At 40.0% G+C, this 20,519-nt stretch overlaps 1 protein-coding gene across 1 annotated transcript in view; it reads left to right on the top strand.

The window, feature by feature from the left end:
• The first annotated feature begins 9,258 nt into the window (after window positions 1-9,258).
• The window catches only part of ghra (growth hormone receptor a), a 31,909-nt gene continuing 20,648 nt past the window's right edge, over window positions 9,259-20,519 (top strand). Inside the window, exons 1-2 of the mRNA XM_034872387.1 lie at window positions 9,259-9,440; window positions 18,717-18,835. Of these exons, the coding sequence (XP_034728278.1) occupies window positions 18,721-18,835 (115 nt within the window). The 5' untranslated portion in view covers window positions 9,259-9,440; window positions 18,717-18,720. The remainder of the gene's footprint in view (window positions 9,441-18,716; window positions 18,836-20,519) is intronic.

Genomic DNA, 20,519 nt, shown 5'->3' with positions numbered 1-20,519 from the left:
CCCCCCCCCCCCCCCCCCCCAGCAGCCCTTCCATCAAAAGGGTTATTTTGTCTCAAGAATAATTTTCATAGACAGATTTAGAATAGGACCATCATTGGTGCAATTTAGAGGCATTAACCGAGCTGAGTACTGGTGAAGCAGAGATTGATTTTTTTTTTCCCCCTCACTTCTGTTTGAATGCAGACTTAAGAAGCTAGAACTAGGAGTGGAGTTGCTGTTTGCAGCCAGGATGTGTTGGATCCACTGCTGGAACTTGCTTGGTTAGGATATTTTCAAGGTCTGTTTATTTAGACTGCAGACTGTGGACCAGGAGCACACACACATCCCCATATAATGGAGGCTGGGGTTTGGTGGGGGAGGATCCCAGACCATGTTTTGGAAGGCTGAATGAGTACCAGACCTCCAGCTGCCTCTTGTCTACCACAATCAAAAGGGGCCTCTGGGACATGATGTCACGAGGGAGAAACCCCTATTTACTGATCCAAGACAGTTTACAGAAGTCTTCAACAGCATGTGGACAGTGGACGCATACCATGCATGTAATAGGTGTATAGAGACACCAGGATGCAGATTGTGGCTTGTAAATACTGTGCATATAAAAGGGAAAATAAGTCGGGGACAGGGAATGAAAGGGCTCTTGTGCTTTAGCATAGCTGAAGCTTGGTGTCCCGCCAAAGGTTGTGTGTGTGCGTGCGTGTGTGTGAGAAACAGAGTTTAATGCAGTTCAGTTTATAATGTTCTTTATAAAGCCTGATGCAAATAATCAGTAGTATTGCGCAAGCAGAATGTTTACTTATGTAATATTAAGAATGTTTTAGCAGAAGTAGTTCCTTTTATTTTTCCCGTGCTCTCTAAAGCTTACATTTTCTTTCTGTTGGATATGTTTAGTACTTCATTTTATTTCAGCCATGGCTTTAATTAAGTTGGTTTAGAAACAGCTTTTCATCATTCATATAATAAGTTGAATATTGAATTTGGAGAACCATAACTACAAGGTAGTTCTAATTCCATTAGAAGTGTTGGTTTTTGTTAAATGAAATCTAAATATGCTTTCTGTTGAGATAGCATCATTGAACACACTGTTTCTGTGCACCTACATAAATTATACAGGGTTGTCACATTATAAGCAACACCTGTCCAACATAAATTTATACTTACGTAATAACTAGTACTGTTGCCTTGCTTCTAATATTACACTTTTGTAGAACAAGTACCTGTGCTTTCTGAGGTTGTAGAATTGTGTATTGATCAAGCATCATTAATGATTTGTTAGTACAAACATATTACCGAAGTAGAAGATACAATAATATGAGTAAACACACATAGATAGAAAGTGAAGTACAAAGTAACTGCTATAAATCTAATGACAATTCGTAGCTGTGTCAATAGTTGTTTGACTTGAAAGAATTGGCTCTAGAAACTCCTCACAGGGCTAAATACAGTAATCACAGCAACCAACTCTGTCTCACTGCCTTTCTCGGACTACTTCTGCTTTTTAAATCCTCCTCTCCATCTTCCTCTTTCCCTCTTCTTTACTTTAGTCTCATGCCACTCTTGTCACTCTCTCCTCCTTTCATTAGTGTTAAGTCCCTGATTTGTATTCCACGATAACAGCCGAGATTAAAGTAGGCATTGAAAAATAAAACATTATTTGCATGCTGCATTCGCTGATTAGACTAAGCGTCCCTCTTAATTGTGTTGTTTTGCACATGGTGTGGCTCTCATGCTGATACTCTGTGGATTGTACTCATCCCATGCAATATCACCAATCCACTTCAATTTCCTCTCCACTTCACTGTGTCCATCTTACCTACCTTCTGCTGCCATATATATGTGTGTATATATGGCAGGTTAGGAACTCGTAATTCTGTATTAGTGTTCAGAAGTGTTGATAATGAAGTGTGTGTGTGTGTGTGTGTGTGTGTGTGCGTGCGTGCGTGCGTGTGTGTTCCTGCTCTAGCCATCTCCTCTCTTTTATCCCAATCCAACAGGCTGCAGGGTGCCCATGGCAAAGTTGTGAATGGCCACGCTTGTAATGGGAAACTGCACTAAATGCATTACAGGTGACTTGAAGGGGATGACACAAAGGGCACTCTTTCATTATGTGGGGATAAAAACAGACAGCCAAACACAAACCAGTCCTACATGGCTATTAAAAGGCATTCTATTGCAAAAATAACAGTTATCGGAATATGGCTGGGACTTATGTTGCCTAAAGCGACAATGCTCAGTATGGCAGCTCAGAGTCTAAAAACGAAAAAAATCAATCAAACTTGATTCAGTCAATCACATGAAACAACCAATAAAAATCTTATTTTTGAATTTAATTTTCAATTTTGATTTAGAAAAAGGTTCTCTGGAAATACAAAAAAGTATGATGTATTTTTCAACAAATCCCAACAGCAACAATGAAGGGATCTTACCCACAAATATTACATGTAGTCAAGTCAAGTAGAATTTGTATTTGTCCCCAGACCTGCTAAACCTTATTCCTCTGTGCCATATACCAAAACCTATTCAAACATAAATGAGCCACATAGCTTCACTGGGTGACACGTTGTTTATTACATTGAGGCACTTGACTGTTAGACTGTAGTTGTTGTTTTATTTGTCTGGCATACCCCATCCCCCTGCTCTAAATACTCAAATAGATCCACCACTGAAAATAGTCTTCAACATATACTCTTTTTATTTTAGTTTGACTAATTTTTGCTTACAGCTACACTGCCAAGCTGGTTTTTGTAAATGATTTAGGGGCCATCCACATGGACATGCCTTTAAAAAAAAACATATTACCTGTTGTTTAAAGATTTACATCTTCACTAGGAACCCATGGGCTTAGAGCTGGGAGCCATGGGTCTGGGGAAGTTAAAAAAAACTGAAACACATTGGTTCAGGACATGCGTCACTTAAAATGAAAGCACTGAATGTTTCATAAACAAATGTGGGGAAGATCATTTTCTAGTGGGTTCTATGCAAGACAGAGATTGTGATGTGATTATTGAAATATTCAGTGATCGTAAACCCTAATGGCAACACCTCTGACGGATAACAGATGACATTAAAAAGCACTTTGATGGCTGCTGCAACAGCCAACACCAGTGTTCACCACACATCCCACAGAATGCTAGGATAACTTGGGGGGGATGCGAGGGGGGGCATACAGTGCAGTGGCATCAGTGTGTGGGCCAAGTTCATTGTTCTGTTGTCACATTCAATACAGCAGAAGTCCACATGATCACTCAGAGCAGACCATCACAGGAATGAGTGTTTCAAAGGAACTAATTCAATGGACTCCCCCACTCTCTTCCAATCAGGGCTCTCTGTGCCACAGCTGACCAATGCATGGACATGTTCAGAGGTCATTTAACACATACAAATTGTTTGCCAGTGTTTTTTTTATCAGGTCATAGAGTGCCCCAAGCCTGGTTAAAGTTCCGCTAATTACAGTAATCCTAATATTGCTTGGATTTACCTTTGTTTATACATTGACTAAAGTCATTGTACTTCTTTAAAGATGGTACAGAATCTAATTAAATATATTTTAGTTATAGCTTTTTCATCTGCTACAAGTTATAATTTATGGTATTTGTGTTGCATGAGAGCAGCCTTGGTCACTGCAGCTGTAGGACTCGGAAAATTCAAATTACACCCAGTGGACCTTGTAGATGAGAAGGAGACAGGGAAATAAACATACGAGGATGGCTGCGCTCAATACAGGCAGGCCAAGTCCATTTCTTTCCACCGGCATCACAAATTAAGCCTTTGTCAAAAGTGCATTAATGCGACGGTGGAGAGGAAAATACAGCCCATCTAAGCCTCATCTGTCTCTCTGTCATTATGTCCTCTCTTTGGTTCTATTTCCAGCTGACCACGTTGATTCCAGTCTGTCTTGTTTTCTTTTTACCCTACTATCCACTTACATCATGAACTGGGGTGAATTGGACCCTACAGGCGACTTGCTTATTAGTTTAAAAGGTTAACTCCATTTTATCGGCTATCACATCATATAACTTCCTAATGTGTAAGTGTAACTGTAGAATTACATGTAAAGTGAGGTAAGTTATAGCAGGATGCTGTCATGCAAAATAAAACCCTGGTTCTTAGGCTTTATTACTTCAATTGATGTTTACTTTGTAATGATTATCATTAGAAGTCAAAACGTGAAAACGCAAGGTCCATGCAGATCCTTCACATGAGCCCAAACAGGCTATAGTTTAACGCTACTTCCTCCAGCGCCGCCACAGCGTTAAAGTGTGGAGATAGACGTGGCTTTTCGAGAGTAGTATTTTACAGACAGACAAATGCAGCTATCCCTAACAAGCTGCTCAGTTCTCAGCATTGCCACGGGAATTAATATTTGAGTCTCTTTATGAAGTGTAGTTGCACCCGTATAGGCCTAAGCTAAAACCACGTATTTGTGTTTTGTTCATCTTTCCACTTTCATTACAAGATCCTAAATGAGCTGATATGTAATCACACTGTTAGACTGAAGCGGAACAAGGACCCAATTGCAGAGATAAGGGAGGCAGACGGGAGCAGGTAAACAAGGATTTATTAAGGCAAAAAATGAAAATCCACAAAAACACAGGGTCCACCAAATGAAAAAACAAAGTACAAAAATCCAAAATGCAACCATACCAAAAGGTCCAGGGGAAAAAGTAAAGGCAAAAACAGAGAACCGAAGGGAAAACTTACAGGGAAAAGCAGGCCACAGGTACGGGAACAAAAAACAGAGATACACAGCCTAGGTCACAAAGAGCCACAAAACGATCCGACAAGACACAAAGGGAGCACACACTAAATACACAGGGTAACGAGATATTGAGAGGATGGTGACAAGAGGGCTGGAAAACAGGTGGAAAACATGAGGTTATCACTGGAGCGGGAAAACACAGGAAGTAAAACTAAAGACAAGACAAAGACCAGACTTCAAAATAAAACAGGAAACAGAACATACAGACACTCAAGGGTAACACAACAGAACAGAAACCAACACACAAGATCAGAGAGGAAACACAAAAAACTGAATACAGAAACTGGATAAAAACTGAAACCACAACACACACAATCACACATTTTAATTTAATTATGGTATTAATGTCAGTCAGACAGAGTAATTACTGCATAATTACTCCGGTAATAGTACAATATACTTTACGGTTATAAAAGCCTGTGCTCTTGCAGAACTCTGTACCCTGATGACAGTCACCTTTTATTGACTAAATGTAACAACGGACGCTAAAAAGACCGTGATCTTGCGGAGCTTTGTGCCCGACTGATAGCTTCCCTTTCTTGGCTTAATGTCCTGCAACAGCCGCTAAAAAGGCCGCTGTGGTCCAAAGACATGTTACATAAATTGCTGAGCGACTTGTAGAGAACATAAACTGTGTCCTAATCCAAATACACGGTTGTTTTTGTAAAAGTTTAAATAAATGTTTCCATTATGAGGAAGCCCAACTTGTGGTTTCTGTCATATGTCTGTCACGATGGTGGTAAGCAATTGTGGCTCGCCCACTTGCCTGGTCCTCCGGTAACGTTACCGGTTAGTGTGTATTCACATGGCGACGTTAGACAGAGGAGGAAAGAGGATGATGACCTCAGTTCCCAACTTCTAAAATAATTTTAGGTCCTTTATGTTAAGGCCCCTCCTCACTTGGTTTAACCTAGATGTGTCTGTTTGCTAGCGCACGTTAGAAAATGCTATGACAGAGCGTTGGACACTCCATGATGTTCTTTTTGCAAACATCTCTAACGAACAGTGCCAGCTATGCTTTGGCCCCATTATCTCTCCTCTCAAGGCATACGGTGTCCCCTGGCAGAGGGCTCTGCCCATCCATCTTATCCTGAAGTTATTAACTATCCAGACAAAACCTGTGGTATGGTATCAAGGCTTTATCAGTTCTTGGGGATATCTGGCTGCTCTGCCCTTCCTATTGAGAGGATCTGGGCATGTGATTGCCCAGACCTGAGTGTTGATCTCAACTGGCATGGTGTATGGTCTAACATTCCAGAAGTCTCACGCAATCCAAACCATCAGAAGATTCACTACAATTACCTTCATAGGACATATATCTCCTCTGTGAAAATGCATTACATTAAGGTAATTAACAGTCCTTTATGCACGTTCTGCCCACTACATACCTTGAATATATGTACCACAAACTACATATTTTCACATAACCTAGGATTGCTCTCCTTAGGGAGGCAGACGCCAGGGATTGAGATGCAGAGGGTGAGAGACTGGGAAGTCTCAGGGAGTAAGGGCACTCTGGGAAGTGGGGAGCCGAGGAGGAGACACAGAAACCAGGAAAGGGAACGGAAACAGGCTGAAGCGGGACACCATGGGAGGGAGACTGAGAGGGAAAGCCAGCTGACCGGAGACGGGAGCGAGAGTGACTGTGGGGAGAGAAAACAAAAGAGGTAAGTAACTGGAAACACAGGGATTTATATGTTCAAAAAGTGCAAGAGGCTTGTATCAAGTTTCACCAGGGTGAATGAAGAGTGGATGGAGAGTCGGGGTTGTTGTTCTGTCGTTGACTGGAGATGGGAGGCAGGTGTGGGCGGCGGGAGCAGGTGATTGTTGATGGAACTCAGATGTGCGCGGTGAGAGAGAAAACAGCAGGGACAAACAGGGCTAGCCGATAGCAAACTCCGAAAAAATGGAAAACAAAACAAATACTCACGGCCAACACTTATAAATGATACTGAACTTGTCACTGTCTATATTTTGATTTTGAATTATCTGTCAGCCCTCCAGCTCTCTAAAACTCAAAAACGTGCTGTATTTGCTGGACTTACGGCGGCCGAGAGAATGATTGCAACCTGTTGGAAACCGCCTCATGGACCCTTTCCTTTTTGGATGTCATATATGTGGAGCTCTCCACGGCTCGCATAAATGGAGCCCCAAAAGACTTTGGACACTTGGCTCAGTATTGCTGGATCCTTGAAATGCATGCTATACACCAGGGGTCCGTTATAGAAAGCAGGTTTAGTTAGAACTCTGAGTTTGTTAACCCTGAGATCAGGGAAACTCTGGGTTTTCTTTTTCAGAAAGGGAGGTTAATCAAACCTGAGAGAGAGGGCTAACTCCACCCCGTTTCAGAAAGAGAGGTAACTTAATCTCAGTTATTATGATAACCGAGCCGGTGAACCTAACCTGGTCGGGAGCAGGTTTTCTTCTCTGTCTCCTCGCTCTGAAACATCGGTCTTTCATTTCCTTGTTCGATTATTCAGTCGGTATAAGGCACATTTTAGCGCAGTTTGTTTTTGGCATGAATAAAAAACAGTGTTGCTTTATTACCCTCGTTAGGCAGACTGTAAAATATTTTTTCTCCAAACATTGCATTTCCTTTTGATGAAGAAGCTGTATTACTTTGCAGGGAGATCATATTGAGGCCCATTAACAGATATATTTTAATTTCCAGATAATTACCTATTTTAACGGTATTGTTTTTTCATCCCAGCACATCCTTTGTGTCACATTACGTTAATCGCAACATTGTTGATGCAATGTATATTAGTAAAGCGCTGTCAGAAGCGGGTGACTCTGGGCACCCAGGTAGCTCAGTTGGTGGAACGGGTGCACATGTGTGTGGGGGGGGTCAAATTGGGCAGTCAACAACAACACAGGCTAGTAAGAACTTTAAAAGGAGAAAATACTGGCTTTAGCATTGTTGTCAGTATTTCAACTTAGCATGTTTCCTTGATGACATATCGTGGCCATTTTTTGATTAAATATAGTAAATACATTAAATATTGGACCTTTAAATGTTGAGCAACTAGCACCAGACTTGTTGTCTGTAGCTTTTCTACAAAGTTTCTGTTGTAAACCAGGCAATAGAAAACATTTGTATGTTTTGTGGAGACTTTTCTTCATCACATAGTTCCATAAAAAGTTGTGCAGCCTACCGTAGCGTAGGCCTAACATGTTGCAGTATGAAGATTAAAGAGGTAAATGAATAGTGTCCTAGTGCACAGAACAGCAATCCAACATTTATGGAGGTCAGGTGATAAAATCAAGGGTTCTGCGCAGAGAAACTAGACCTACTGACTGGTGCTGAGAAGACAGACCGGACAGAAATCCATATCTTCTGAAACATGACTCCAATAATAACAGGTTGAAATTAAGGCTGGGCGATATGGAGAAAATCAAATATCACGAAATTTTTGACCAAATACCTCAATATCAATACCGCAACGATATTAGAGTGTTGACTATTGGTGCTTTCATAAGACATATAAACAATGTGATTTTTTGATAAATAATCATTAATAATGTGGATATAATGACTAAGTGGATAAAGACATATTATAGAACACTCTGGTACATTCAGAAAATTACATAATTTTACCCTAATGCAGCCTTTATAACCAGGAAAAGACCCTAGGCTACTTATGCCATATTACGATATCCAAAATCTAAGACGATATCTAGTCTCATATCACAATATCGATATCATATTGATATATTGCTCAGCTCTAATTGAAATACTACAAAACATGTTTTCTTTTTGCACTTTGACCCAGCCCAGTCCGCAGCAGCCTCAGACATATCGATACTGTTTATGCTGCTGTTGTATTATTTCCACGCAAGTTGTTTATTGAAAAAATGCACGTGCACAGCTCTCGTGCGCATGCTCGTAACTACCCCCCCGCCGAGAATAGCCTGCATCCCGGCGCACATGGTTATCAGAGAATGTCATTAGAAACAGGCTGACTGAAGTATTAGTATACAGTATTAGTATTGGTAATGCCCTATCCAATTGTTTTAGGGATATAGTAGTAGTTTGTAGTTTGAACTCAAGCTGATTGGATCTGTGAAAACCTAATTAATCTTATTAGTAAACTATTACTAGTCAGAACCCTCTCCCATGTCAATAGACGCTAATTATAAGGATATGCTCCAGTCAAGTCCAGGCAGAGACACCAGGGATGTTTTTATGCATGTTTGTCCTAAAAATAAATAATGATAAATAAAATGGGACTTGCCAAAACGTTTGCTCTTCCCAGAATACGTGCCAGGTAGCTCCTTTTCCTACTAGAGGGTTTATTTTGGAGGTTTTTCTGGCTCTGCTCTCTGTGGTCACAATGGAGTAGATCGGATTGTTGGCGGATGAGGGCGCTTCACCGCCATTTGAAACACTGAGCTGCGTCGCGTATGTATCTGGAACGGAGCAGCAGACAAGACAAAACCCCTTACTACGGAGGCCACCCAGCCCATAAATACAGTCTGTGACACAGACCCGGTTAGCCCATGTAGTGATTGGGTGATGGTAGAACCCTGATCGGAGGGATCTAACTGGGCCGAGCAGGCTGAAGTGAAGAAGCAGGACTTTTCGTGCCCGTTTTGGTGCTCACGCTGGCCATCCGATGACCAAGTTCTGAAAAGTCCATCTGCGCTGTCTTTGCAGTTTTTCAGCCCGAGACTTCGAGAATAAGTAAGTGCGTTTTTCTAAAGCGTGCAATGCGTCTTTTGCGTCTCCAAAACTCCATATGTTAGACAGCTTACTCGGGGAAACTTGAAATTGCATGACTTTTCTTTACATTTTACGCTGCACATTGGACACATTGGACACATTGGACCACTTATAGATACAATGCTGAGTCTATTGGTTGATGTAATGCGCTCTTCAAAAAAAAAAGATCATATCAGAAACTTGAGGTTGGCTAAAATTCCGCTACAACTGCTCAAGAAACGACAGCCATGGTTCGTCTTGACAGATGTAGCCTGTGAACGGCATACTGGTAAACATCCAATCCAGAGGGAGAAATAGAAACTTCTGATTGATTGATTTAGAAAATGAGATAGAAATGCTGGCTCATTGAAAAAAGGGATTGAGCTCAAAAATGACCCTGAAATATATTTCTGTACAAAGTTGGTCTATGCAAAGATGGAAATCCCAAACCATAAAATACCTATTTATATTACTGTAGTTGCTTGGTACAAGGATTGAAACTATAAGGATTTTCTGTGTAGATGAGCACTTTTTTTTTTCATCTTTTTTGATCTGTTTAATCCACAAATGAGTGTGTAATGATAAGTTGACAGAGTTAATGATGCATTAAAACTGCTTAAAAAGCATATATGCTAATATCATTAAACGCCAACCTAAATGAATTCAATTTACGTTATTAAGAAACCGAGAACATCAGCAGATTTCTTTTTTCTTTCTTTTATTTTGAAGGAACTGGAATTAGCTCACATTTAGATCCTTCTCACTGGTTAGATTGATTAAAACATTTACCAAACATTTGATTCATTCATGACATTCATTCAGTGAAAATGATGCCATGTTTTTATCTATCTATATCTATGGATACATATGCATAACCATTCAATTTTTAAAGCTTCTTATGTTAGCATATCCTCTTAGTATGTCTGATCTTCGTCAGTGATTGGCTGACTGTTACTGACCACAGGAGAACACCTTTGCTCCTCTAAGGCTACACACACTCTTCCTCTCAGATAAGAAAAAAAACTTTAATTGTAATCTGTCACATTGTCTGGCTTGGATTTTGAGCAAATTAGTATTTGTTTAAAATGTTTTGCCCTGCAATCTCTTAAGATTTTTAGAGATTTTTTTTTATTGCACTGTTGAGTCTATTGAGTTGTGGTTTTCTCATTAACTTCCTCATCTGTTGTGGCCCCAGATCATTCTTTTAATCTAAATCATATCACATAGCTGTATAAAATACTGCGTGTTTATTACCTTCACTGGATGGCGGTAATTTAGAGGCCAAATAAAAAAAAAAGAATCAACAAGCTCTGATACTTTAATATTGTGCACATCACAAACTCTTTTTTAATACTGCAATACTTTAATACTGAAACATATTTTTGGTCTTAGGGGCATGCGTGATGACAGCCATTATAGCATCCACCAGGTAGCTGATGTACGAGATGTTTTAATAGATGAGGCGGAGTCTTAAGAGACATTAGTTCCATCAGTTTCTATCTTAGTGTTGGCTACCTTCCCACATACATCATTAAGTACTGCTATTATGTTGTATATCCTTTTACAGCTCAACAGCACTCTGGAAACCATTAGATTTTACACACATCCATGTGCACTGTGTGTGTGTTTGTGTTTGTGTGTGTGTGTGTGTGTGTGTGTGTGAGAGACACAAACAGCAGGATTTAGTACATGCTGCACAGTTATACTTTTTCCTCCAAAACAACAAGTGGGTTGCTAGAGACCTTTCTTTATTATCATACATGGGATTAAACTCTACAACTATGAGAACTGATTGTGCATTTCATTAAAATGAAAATCCAGATTACGTCACGAGTGACTGTCTATTCTATTGAGCTAGAATTCATTCTCTCTAAAATTACCATTGTGGCAAAGAGTCAAAAAGTGAGATTTGGTGGGCAACATTTTGAAAGGTTAAAGGTGCATTTATCGTCATTTCTACACAGAGAAACCAAAACTGCATTTAACCCATTTAGGCCCACATAGGAGCAGTGGGCACCAACTCCAGGTCTTTTTGCCAGTTGCTTTTTAACTTGACAACTCTTATGTTTAATATCTTAGACAAACTGTTGCATGCCCATGCGTGCACACCCACAGCGTGGAATGCTGCAAAGCAGACATTTTCCACAAAGATCAATTTCAGATCAGTGCAGCACACACTTTCTGTTTCTGCTGAACTCAATCTCCTGCTTGCACTCTTGCACCTTTCTTGTTCTCGCTCCGATACACACATTTGATTTTATACGCATGCACGCACACTCACTCACACACACACATACAGAGTGTAGCCGGGTTTGCAGATGTGTGTTCTGATCTGCTTCCAGTACAGGCTCTCTTCTTGCCAGTGTGCTGACTCTGAGTTTTCCACTCTCTCTTATGAAATAAGAGTAGGAGACATTAGAGCCAGCCAGTAGCCAAATCTTAATGCCTGGGAGCACACAGAGACTCACATGCACACAGGTTAAAAATGCATCCTGTGTCGGCACATATACCCTCCACAAACACCCATATACACACACTCTCTCGCCACAGGTTAATTCAATTATGTAAATACATCCAACAGTTAAAGGTCTATTAGAAGCAGCTGGATTAGATACAGTTTTCGGGCCCCGCCTGTCGTATGTGTGGACTCGTCACCAGTGTCTGGTCTAACATGCAGGCTCATGTTGAAGTCTGTGGTATGTTTACTTTAATTTTGTTTATTTTAAAGAAAGAGGTTAGTGGTGAAGGGGAAGGTTGAGGGCAGAAAATCTATTTGCATGATTCTTTGGTAATAATTGAGAGAGTCCCAACAGTGGACCTTGGAAAACTTTGCGTATGTGTTCTCACAAACATGATTATTTTAAAATGATGATGTTGAAGGATTATTATTTTTGCCACAACATTTGTGGAATATGAAAAGGTTTTCACACAGCCCTGTACTTTAACCTTACTTGTTGAGTCTGATTGATTAAAGGTGCTCCAAGAGATTATTATAGGTTGCTTGGACGTCTATGGATATGCAGTAAGTGGAAGGCCTGTTGTGTTGTTGCTGTGAAAATGTTGATAATTACATAACTGTTTATGCTTTGGTCTACTTTTTATCTTACTGTTAAGTTAAAAGACATTTTATCCTTTAGGTATTTGGTTGTCAAAGCTTTAAATCAGCCAATGGTTGGTTGATGTATCCCTCGGTGCAGCGTAGTAATATCGTTCTTAATTGATGACAACACATTTTACATTTCTCTCGCAATTGTGTACTTTCATCTTAGACAACCCGAAGTGCATAGTGTATAGGAGCAGTTACTCAAGGTCAATGCAATGACTTTGTTGGAATCCATTTTGAGTGTCTGGCTCCCTCTGAGGAGCTTTGTCCATGTTGTTTTTACCTACAGTAACACAGTACTACTCACCTCTGCCAGCACTCTCTGGCTGCCCTACAATTAATTTCCTATGGACCGAAGCACTTGACTCTACTCAGTCATTCACCACGACCGTCTGATATTACTGGAATGTTGACATAGAAAACGTAGAGTAAAGGCTAATGTTATTTATCCTAAACCTAGGCCACAGGTAAACTCTTCTTGTGCATCTGTTTGATGCGAGTCTCTCTCCCAGATTGAGGTTGTTAACTCATTGAGGGTTGCGAGTGTAGAGAGGTTCCATCCCAGCATGGGACCATAATCCAAATTAAGGGCAACTTAATTTTTTCTGTGTGGATTAATGTTTGTGCATGGATGTATGTTTTGTTTAATCATGTTGATGAATGTATGGTGTCATTGTTTCCATGCCTACTCCCCACCTAAAGGTAAATGTCCACACACTCCAGATGAGAATTTCTATTCTTTTCAAGTTTTTCAGGATGTTAAGTCAACAGTTATGGTGGTATATGACAATGGGTCCTATTTTAACGATCTAAGCGCAAGGTGTGACGCGCATGGTGCAGGTCCAGGTGCAGGTGCGTTTAGGGCATGCCCAAATCCACTTTTGCTAGTTTGACGGTGGAAAAAAGGGTCCATGCGCCGGGTGTATGGTTTAAAAAGGTTGTACTTAGTGTCTTCTTTAAGTCATACGTGTGTTTTGGGCGTGACCTTCAATAAACCAATCAGAGTGTCATTTCCCATTCCCTTTAAAAGCCAGGTGCGGTTGTACCATGGTGCATTGCTATTAGGATGGTGGGTAATATTTTTATATGTAATCTTTTGCACGTTTGTGTGCACCTGCGCTTCCCTGTGTGTATAACAATTATAGTGTGGACGCTGTGCATGAGCCTAGGCACATTTTACTAATGCACTGTTAAAAAAAACACTGAAATGCTGCGCTTTTGACTTAAGATCAGGTTTTTTTTTGTTCAATGGTGCGATCACTTCCCGCTGCCACAAGATAGCAATATGCCAATAATGAATGTGAACACACCTTACTGTAAGACCAGCACGCCCATGATTGGAATGATGGGCGCAAGTGCATTTGCTATTTAAACGACGTGGGCGCTGGACGGGACATTAACAACTGCGTTGGTCGTAAACTAGCAAAGACACTTGTGTTGGGCTTTGGTATTTAAATTTACCTAGCAGCTCAGTAGGAATAAGAAAAGAAAACACTGATTTGCAAATTGGTAAATAGCCATATTTGTTTGAAAAAAAAATTCTACATCAGTGTTTACGTGCTAGCAATCTTCATTTTCATCATTGTTTGCACATTGCTATTTCTGGAAGATGGCAGGACTGAGTATTGCATGGCCTGTGTGCGTGTGCCACTAAAGAAAATTCCCAAACCATTTTGTTATTCATCACAAAAGCCCTAAATATAAGACTGCATTTTTAGAGCCATACTTATCATTAGATAATCATAGATAATTATTTCTGAAATATTGGACTGAAGATACAGCTAGCTGGCTAACCTTAGCTTACAGTTAGGTTGTTGGTTGCCCCTACCTTGCATTACCTTTGGCTAGTAGAAAACAATCATTAGTTGTACACCTTTGCTTTGTACTGTTAGCCCACATAATGTATTGTTGACAAAAATCAACACTGAATGTCATAAGTTAAATAGTATTATTACAAGTAATTTGGCAAGCTAGCCAACAACACATATTCACTAAGATAGCATTTAGCCAGCAATAACGTTAGCGACCAGGCAAGGTAAGGTTAGCCAGCTAACTGTTACTTGGCCAAATGGCATGGACTTGGTTTTTTTCACTTCGTAATGTCAGCAAATAAAGTACTTTGAAAAAGGCATTCTAGCATATTTTACTACCCAGGCCTTTCCTGGGAGTCTGGATGAATTAGCAGACGTTTTCCACGTAGATAGTATTTTATACCTTAGCTAGCTATCAATATGCAAGCCAGCTAAAGTTAGCTAACATTAGCCAGCTAAAACCCTATATTTCTCATGCTTTGCATGGTTTTTGGCTTACAGCATTAGGACGAAAACCAAACAAAGGTCCCTCCATTAATCAAATGACCTACCAATGTTGACCTTATTAGCTTTCCGACGTCACATTCCTGTTTGGCCGGACGGGCCTCACTAGATACATAATCTCATCACCTGTTCCGGCGCCTATGGAGTGTGTGAGCAACAGGATGCTGACTGCATCGGAAAGCATCAGAGCACGCATTTTGATTATTGCTTCTTCATAAGTAATAATCAAACTTTACCAGGTGCCCACAATTAGATAATTATTGATAAGACATGTTTTTCTGAATGACCATACGCCTTTCCTTGAAAAATTGGTACTTTTACTTCACTTGCCCCAGACACATAGAAAAAAGTCCATTTTGATTTTGTCTTGCATTGCAAGACCATACCCACAGCGCTGCGAAGGAAGGTCTGGCTAGTCCAAACAATATTCTGGGAATAGGAGAAAAACATTCAACTGGTTGATTGGCTTTAAAAAAAATTTTTTTTAAATTGTTAAATCTAATTTTTAATTTCAAATTTTTAAATCTAATTGCGGGACGCAGGCACAGTGCCTCTGGAAAACAGCCACGGAAAGGAACCTGTTTAGGTGGAACATGTGCAAGTAGGGAGGTGAGCTCTGGATTTAAAATGGTAGTTGAGTGTGTGATGAGAATTTAATAAAAAAAGATCCATTTAATTTGACTGTTGGTTTTAGCTAGAAGTTAGTTTAGCTAGTAGTTTCTGCTTTTTAATTGGAGGAAAGTCAAACTAAACTTGGGCTCTGTGTGTGGGAGCTTTTCTTCTGCAGCTATAGAAGGGACTAACACAGAGATGATGTGACCTCCACCCCCTAATCTTTCATTTTCTTTGGCTACACCATTACACCATCTACTCCTAACCTCCCCCTTCCTCTCTTGACAGCTCATTTTTGAACAAACACAGATGATCAATAGAGATGTGAGGAAACATGGGAGAGGCATGGTTCTGGCAGTTGTGTGCCAAGTCATGATTTGTGCGTGTGTGTTAGTATGTGTGGTGTGTTCATGTTGCATGCAGGTGAATGTGTGTGCATTTTAGGGCAGAGGTAGTGGGTGGAAGGTGGACCACAGAAGCCTTAAATGTTTACCAAGGGACCCCAGGAGGCCTGTGCTGAGCCTCCCTCTTCTCTGATTGGCTTAGGTGGCCTTCCTGTGAGTCTAAGAGTCTGTAATTGGCCGAAAGAAGGAGAGGAATGGGGGAAAACATGCTTGAGATGGACATGAAGCACCAGCCTTGCCAGTGCTTTGAGAAACTCTTTCACATGAGACGTGGGGGGGAGACCAATCGCAAGATTAACATGAAGCCATATGTTGGAGTTTAGGGGTTTGTTTGGCCCGCTTTTATAGAACTTTGGTTCCTTGACTGATTAAAGAAAAGAAAAGACAATGTGGAAAAAAACCTGATTAAGCCCAATAAAGCTGGTTTGAAAGTTCACAGTGACAACAGTGATCTAGCTGTTGATAAGGGGAGTAAAATGTGATGTTTTTAATCATAACTTTAGAATGACGTGTCATCAAAACTGAAGGGTGAGGGAGGTCTGAAAGGATCTGAAGAAACACTTTGCCAAAATGGGAAATGCAGAAAATGAGCAATAATTGACTTTAAATAGAGCATTTTAGTCAGGCCAGATGAGCCCGCTGCTTCACAGCTCTCTGCCATGAATTCTTGCATTGTAGAACTTGGCCCCTGCCACTTGGAATTCACACACACACGTGCGCACACACACACACACTTTTTGTTACATTTTGAGTATATTCAAAAGTCCTGCCTTAGAAACTGCAAGTAACAAAATTGAATTTTGCAAATATGTTGAGATTTTTGTTTGTTTCTTAGTTTTTGCTGTAGTATCATGTTCTAGAGACTTTTTGCTCATAATCTATTTCGGAGTGCCAGTAATAGGTGCCAGAATACAGTATGTGCTGTTATACACTCATAGGACTGGACATAACACTTATCTGAACTTTGCTCATGCATTTCTTTGCAATCTCTGCAGTCTAAAGTTGTTAGTTTTAGAAAATGTGCCCGAGGTTGCCATAATTTTTGCTAAGTTGTATATAAAAGGTAAAAATGTTGAAGAATGTGAAAGAATCTTTCGGCTTGCTATTTGTGATGGCAAACTTTGTTTGATATGCTGTATAGCTCGCTGTAGTTCTATGGCTTTAAGATCCACTGTCATCAGACTGTAACAGAACTGAGGAAAATGTTGGCAGTGTTGCCCTGAGAAACATAGCCTCCACGTTTGGGGTTGCTGGCTGCTCAGTAAAGTTGTGGAGACACAGCTGTAAATAGCCAAGGGTGCGGACAGAAAGTTTGGCCTATATTTAGATGTTGGACATGACTGGTAGAACTTGTCTACCAACACCAACTTACTGGCCAGGACAAGTCTGTCACCGTTTTGCTATATAATGTTGAAATACTATATACTGTTAATAAATAAATATAGATATATATACCGTTTATCATTTTAGTTGTGGCCTGAATGAGACAGGCAGTCATCAGATATCTGTGTTAAAGGTTTTATTGGGAAATTCAAGTCTATTTTTTAGAGGGGGAGTCAAGCTCAGGAGAGTGTTAATGTGGTTCAATTTTTTTTGTTGCCAAGATGTCTTTCTAGATTCCACAAGATGCGATGATTGAAAAAAGACCAAAAGTCACACCTAATACTGCTTGTTAACGTGGTCTTGATTTGGTTTGGGATTTAAATAGCCCAAAGCTAAAATAATCAATGTTCTTGTATTAACATTGGATATCCATGTGTAATGTGAAAAGTGTATGTAAATACAGGCTCAATAGAGAAGACAGTGTCTTTTAAGTTATAATGTCAACCTTTGATTAAGTCTCAGGGTGAGTGTACAAAGAAATGTATTGTACAGGTAGTGTAAATTCAATGTTTCCTTTAGGGGAAACTGTAGCTCATTGTTTCGCAATCAGACAACCTGCAGCTACTATTTTTGCTACACGAAGACACACAAGCGTCGTCTTTGTAGTTAAAGGTCCATGCTCGCCAACACACTAACAATCCGTTCATAGAAGGATAGTTATGTATTCAAAATAGTGCTTTTCCGTTACAGAGAGCAACAATTTTTTTTTTTTCCACAACAATGGACACAAAGATTTTTGAATGTGGTACGACGTTCAAGTAATTTAGTAATAATTAAGCCAAGTTAGCCCTTGGAGCTAATGCGTGCCTAACTATGCTTATGGCACATCGGAAATGTGCAACAGAGGTTTTTGCCCACACTAGATATGAAACAAAAACCAGAGGATATATTGCATTGAGTTTCTGGGAGTTGTACATTTTCAACCTTTAAGCATAGGCAGAAGATAACAGTATCTCAGAGCCTTGCTTCCTCCCCTGATATTTCATTAGCTATTAGTTGGCATTAAAGAAGTTACATAAGTGTGACTTGTTGCTTATGTTTCATAACAACTATTCTTTCTGCAGTCATTTCTAAACCTACAGTAGACATACAGTATGTCTGAATGAAATAATGGCTAATGATACATTTCTAGACAAACAGATGAACAACATAGAAAAAATTCATCAAACATTTAATTTACAAATGCTGCAGCAGCAACCTGGCATGATAACTAATTATGCAGTGTCCCGTGTTAGGTTTCACATACACCAGCTGAAAATAAATGGCATCCCCAATTTGTGCTCACAGGGCAGAGAGAAAGAAAGGGAGAAAAAGAGCGAGCGAGACAGAGTAGTGAGGGAAGGAGGTTTTTTTTCACATGGGCATGTCATCATGGAGTTCAACTGATAATTATAATCAGTGTCTCTGCCCCTCTCTCATTCACTCCTCTGTCTCTCCCCAGCATCATGGCTGTCTTGTCCTCCTCCAATCTCCTGCTCCTTCTCCTAATTTCTTTTCTGGACTGGCTGTCGACTCCAGGATCTGCATTTGTCATGGGCCGGGACCACGTGACGTCATCAGGTAGGTTAATGGTGTTTTTAATGTGTCAAGACTAATAAGCAGAAAAAAGAAGAAAAAAATCTTCAGTTTATTAAGTTCTTTACGTGCAGTTCATCAAACATTAACAAATGGGATTTAGGTTTTGCATTCAGGATGCTGTTGACACTTCTTATCATGTGTTATGTCAGACATCAGTTGCAGAATGCTGTTTGCTCAGATACATGTGGAAAGGTTCACAATTGAGCAAACGCTGCTCTTTCCTGGTTTGCTTTGTCAAATAGAGCTAGGGTAAATATAAGGTCAGAGCTTTCCTGTCAAAGTCCAGGGACAGGGCGACGCATGACGTTCAGCCAGCTAATTCATCTGTCACTGAAACACTTGAAATAATTTGGTGAAGGAATGTTGCGGCTGAGAAAATCCGGCCCAACATAAATTGTGATTTAACCACTTGAAATCCCTAAAGAAATAGGTGGCTAGAATAGTTTCCAAAATTGATGCTCAGAATCCCAATCACAAAATTGACAGATTAATAGCATTGGGATATTTTGGCGTCATCGTCTAATAGTTGAAGCCACATTTGGCTGGAATTGGGTCAAAGTGTGCAGTCCTGCAACCTTAGCCAAATAAATCTGTTTATTTAAAAAAAAAAAAAAAAAAAGTCTACCTATGCTAGAACAGCACATGATTTAGAGAAATTGTCACCAGCCAAAATACAACTCCCGAGAATGGATCAATTCTGATGTTGACTTTGTCAAATTGTGTCTGTCTGGCTGGTTTCTTCTGCTGAGTTTGCATTCCTGTTTTTTTTTTTACAATGGGATTCCACTTCTGAAAGCTGGATCACATATTACTTTCTATTGAAACCTTTATTATTCATTGGCCCGGTTTACAGAAACATATATGTGAATTAACTTTTATTCAAAAAAGTGAACACTGAACATGTGCAAACCCTGACTATGTGTATATCTTACAAATCCAAAGCGTGAAAAATTAGGATATAGCCAGGATTGCCTGCATATGGCTCTTGCTAGATCTTTATTGATATTCAGAGTCTGGGTCGGGATTGCCCAACATGGCACACAGCTCTCACAGTTCATGGTACTGCAAACATTTATCAACACAAAAAAGTCATCCTTGAATATACATTTTTGCACACTGTCTTTTCAGTATATTCTTGGGTGCATCGGCTCATTGCCTTTAAGAAGTGAGCCGGACCGTATTAGAGAGAGACCTGAGAAATATCCAAAGAACTGGGGGGATTGTGGCTATGACGTGGGCTCTAATGGAGGCCCTATGTACTGTGTATACCTGTACATGTACTCAGCAGATGTTAATGGTTTCTCTGCACCCTCCATTTGCATTGGCACTTCCTTTCTGTATGATGATCCCTGAGGATCCCTCTAAAGAGCATGCTGTCTGTGCATGCTGTTAAGTTATTAATGGTCCAGTCAACAGCGTTGGACAAGGTATTTACTTTATTTGCAACATTCACAACGTATTTGATGTAGCTGACATTTAATGTAGTTTTCTTTTCTAGTTTGAGGGTTTGACTTTAGCGATGTGTGCGTTTGTACTAGGATTGTACAAACTGACTGTATATCATTTAAAAGAAGACACTTACTCATCAGTCCACATACAGTGGGTACGGAAAGTATTCAGACCCCTTTAAATTTTTCACTCTTTGTTTCATTGCAGCCATTTTCCA

The sequence above is a fragment of the Etheostoma cragini genome, chromosome 5 (assembly GCF_013103735.1).
Source record: "Etheostoma cragini isolate CJK2018 chromosome 5, CSU_Ecrag_1.0, whole genome shotgun sequence".
NCBI classification, from domain to species: Eukaryota; Metazoa; Chordata; class Actinopteri; order Perciformes; family Percidae; genus Etheostoma; species Etheostoma cragini.
Note: the sequence above shows the minus strand (reverse complement) of the source record. Positions and strands in the feature narration are given on the sequence as shown.